The following is a 2,790-nucleotide window of genomic DNA, read 5'->3' as shown; positions in this document are numbered from 1 at the left end:
AAGGAAAGAAGAGATCATTCAACAAGCACCTGACATGTCTGACTCAAGCAGTCCTGGGATGATGTGGTGTGAATGCGCTGTCCCACACCAGAGTCTGGATTTCCACTGCAGGATGTCACATTGGGGCTTGCGTCCAGACAGGATCTCACCAGCTCTGTGTATCGGCAGGACACTGATGCCATCAGATCTGTGGGGAGCTGTGGGAGCTCCTCAGAGAGCTGCTTCAGGGTCCTGGACAGGCCAACACATCCGAGTCCCTGAAGATCACTGCTCAAACAACATAAAAACCAATAACCATTCTTTGAAGGTTAAATAATCCTCTATATCAAAGATAGCAATATACTGTTTAACAGATGCCTGTATTTAATAAGTAGAGATATAGTGGGAAGTTTGGTGTCCTAAGCAGAGAATGATGTCACTCCCGATCAGCCTCATCTGTGCTTTTGTTTACAATGCTCCGTGGCCACCAGGAATGCGTGCCTACTGTGTAGACAACTGAGCACAGCGACTAAAACTGATGTTTTTTCTTTTATCTCAGCCGCTCTTGTGAATTATGAGAATTTTGGTTGCTGGAATATCTGCCAGAAGAGGAACCAAAACACACATGATATCCTTTATTTTCGGTGATTATCACTACTGAAACATATCCTCAAACTATGAATATTAATTATATAATATATATAATAAATTATATTGTGTATTTTTGCCATTAGATCCTCCTGTTATAAGTTCTCAAGGATACACACAGGTGTGTTCTCAGCTGTCACCATCCTAGAGGAAATTCATAGACTTTAATCTGTCAATGTTGCTGGCAGCAAGGAAGCACAAATTCTATAACCAAAAGGACCCCTGAACCCACCACCCCTGAACTTAATGCCACATTAAAAACTTACAAAAGCTGTGCAGTGTTAGAGAGCGAAGGCAGAAAAATGTAGGCAGGGCAGAGTTCAGCACTCTAAGGGAGTCGGACCCACACTGCCTGATCTCCAGACAATGGATCTGTCCCCATGGACAAGCCCCCACTAAGGGACCATCACATGGAGTAAATTTCTGACAGAGAATGTGCGGGTCCACAGTCAGCTTTGCTTTTCCAGACTCCTCCCCCTTCACAGCCACAGAATCCAACTTTAACTGTTTGCATGGAGTGACTTCATCATCCTGATCTTCTGAAGTCCTGGTCTCAACACCTGAACTGCAACTGGCCTCGTCTGCACTGGCTGAAGCCGCTTTAGAAACACAGTTTGCCTTTTTGCTGCCCATTACATTCTTCAGCTCTGGGTTTACATACTGAGATCCCCTTCCATGTAGGAGCCAGGCCAGCACAACGGGACACTGCACATGTACGACAAGTTCTTTAGCCACGCCGTGGTCTAGTAGGCGATGGAGGACATACAGCGCAGTCTGTGTTTTCCTCTTTGATAGATCAATGGACTGTGATACACCAACACTCCTGATACGCTTCTCTAAGAGGTTCAGAAGGGGCCGCTGCTCAGCAGTCAAACTCTGAAGGGGCTTATGCAAGCTCGTAGTGAGTAAAAAATGTCTGATACATTTCGCTGCGGCCCACAGGAATGATGGCGTGTTTAAATTTGTGATGTTTCGTTTGACGAAGTTGTTTGTGAAGCCATAGAATACAATAGTAAAAAGCATTCTCATAACTTCGTGTTTGGCCTCCTCTTCTGTGTGCAAGTCTATGACCTGAAAGGTAACACAGAATACATATTACCCCTGGGTTTTAGGTGTTACTATACATGTGATTTTTAAGACATTAGACCACCTACATGGTTAGGTCCACACATATCCTGCAGTATTCCAACCCATCCAGAGCGAGTTGATATCCCTAAGAGAAGGCAAACACAAAATTACATCATCTCTATGAAGAAATAAAAGACATAAATACAACACACCATCTTTGCACTTCAACTGCAGATCTTACCTCTCTGATTTAGGGTGGGCTGGAGCTCATCCAACTGACATATAGTGAGGTGCGGAAGAAGATCCTTAATGAGAGGCGCTGGAAGATCTAAGTAACAACAGATTGGTTAGGACAGTCTAAAAGTGGACACAAATTCCCACACCACCAGTAAGTAATAAAACTCACCACAGCATCTATGAATGGGTGAGGCTATGATACCAGGAGGACAATGATATATATAATTTATATAAATTTAATATATTTTAAAGTGAGTTGGAACTGACCACAATCCATATGCATGAATGTTAAAATGTGTCTTTTATATGAGGAACTATTTTACTTCGTTTTAGGTGGTGGGAGTGAAAATGAGGCTGCGTTCATACTGCAGGCCTTAGTTGCTCAATTTTGGATTTATTGTCTGATCCGATTTTTTTTCTTAGCTGTTCACATTATTTGTAAGGTCACAGTCCTGAAGTGAACTGCATGACAAATGTCTTATTTAGAGTGAGTAAGTCACAGAATCTGATATGACTGTTTACACTGCAAAAACTCTGGCCCAGTGTTTGTGTGTGGACTTACATATGAAAGTGGCCCAAAACAGAACTGAAAAGATCGGATTCCATGATTTGTGCCGTTCATACTGATGGAAGCAAACCATCACGGCACTGCGCCAATAACAACAAGCAGTACTGGTCTCGTCCTGTCTGTGTTGTTTTAAATGTCATTAATGAAGAATCAACCATCTGATTAAGACCTACGCCTGCTGCACTGTTAATGGCTCAAAGATTGTAATGGAGCTACTGCTTCTCCAGCTCTGACCACCCACTCTCAGAGGAATTTGTTCTTCACCCTTCCAGGAGGTTTTCTTGACAACA

At 42.9% G+C, this 2,790-nt stretch overlaps 1 protein-coding gene across 1 annotated transcript; it reads right to left on the bottom strand.

The window, feature by feature from the left end:
- Window positions 1-174: 174 nt before the first annotated feature.
- Window positions 175-2,073, bottom strand: lrrc41 (leucine rich repeat containing 41). Its single transcript, XM_035652923.1, has 4 exons — window positions 1,937-2,073; window positions 1,782-1,840; window positions 894-1,698; window positions 175-267 (listed from the first exon to the last, which is right to left on the bottom strand). The coding sequence occupies exons 2-4, from the start codon at window positions 1,797-1,799 to the stop codon at window positions 224-226; spliced, it is 867 nt and encodes a 288-aa protein (XP_035508816.1). The 5' UTR covers window positions 1,800-1,840; window positions 1,937-2,073; the 3' UTR covers window positions 175-223.
- Window positions 2,074-2,790: the final 717 nt, after the last annotated feature.

Source organism: Morone saxatilis, unplaced genomic scaffold (assembly GCF_004916995.1).
Source record: "Morone saxatilis isolate NCDOM2014 unplaced genomic scaffold, NCSU_SB_2.0 Contig12, whole genome shotgun sequence".
NCBI classification, from domain to species: Eukaryota; Metazoa; Chordata; class Actinopteri; family Moronidae; genus Morone; species Morone saxatilis.
The sequence above is the reverse complement of the archived record's forward strand: the minus strand, read 5'-3'. Positions and strand labels throughout refer to the sequence as shown.

Bases quoted from the DNA above. Each gene is read 5' to 3' on its own strand.
- lrrc41 (XM_035652923.1), bottom strand. The intron at 268-893 runs GTAAGTTTTTAA...TTGTTTGAGCAG, and splicing joins TCTAACACTGCACAGCTTTT to TGATCTTCAGGGACTCGGAT.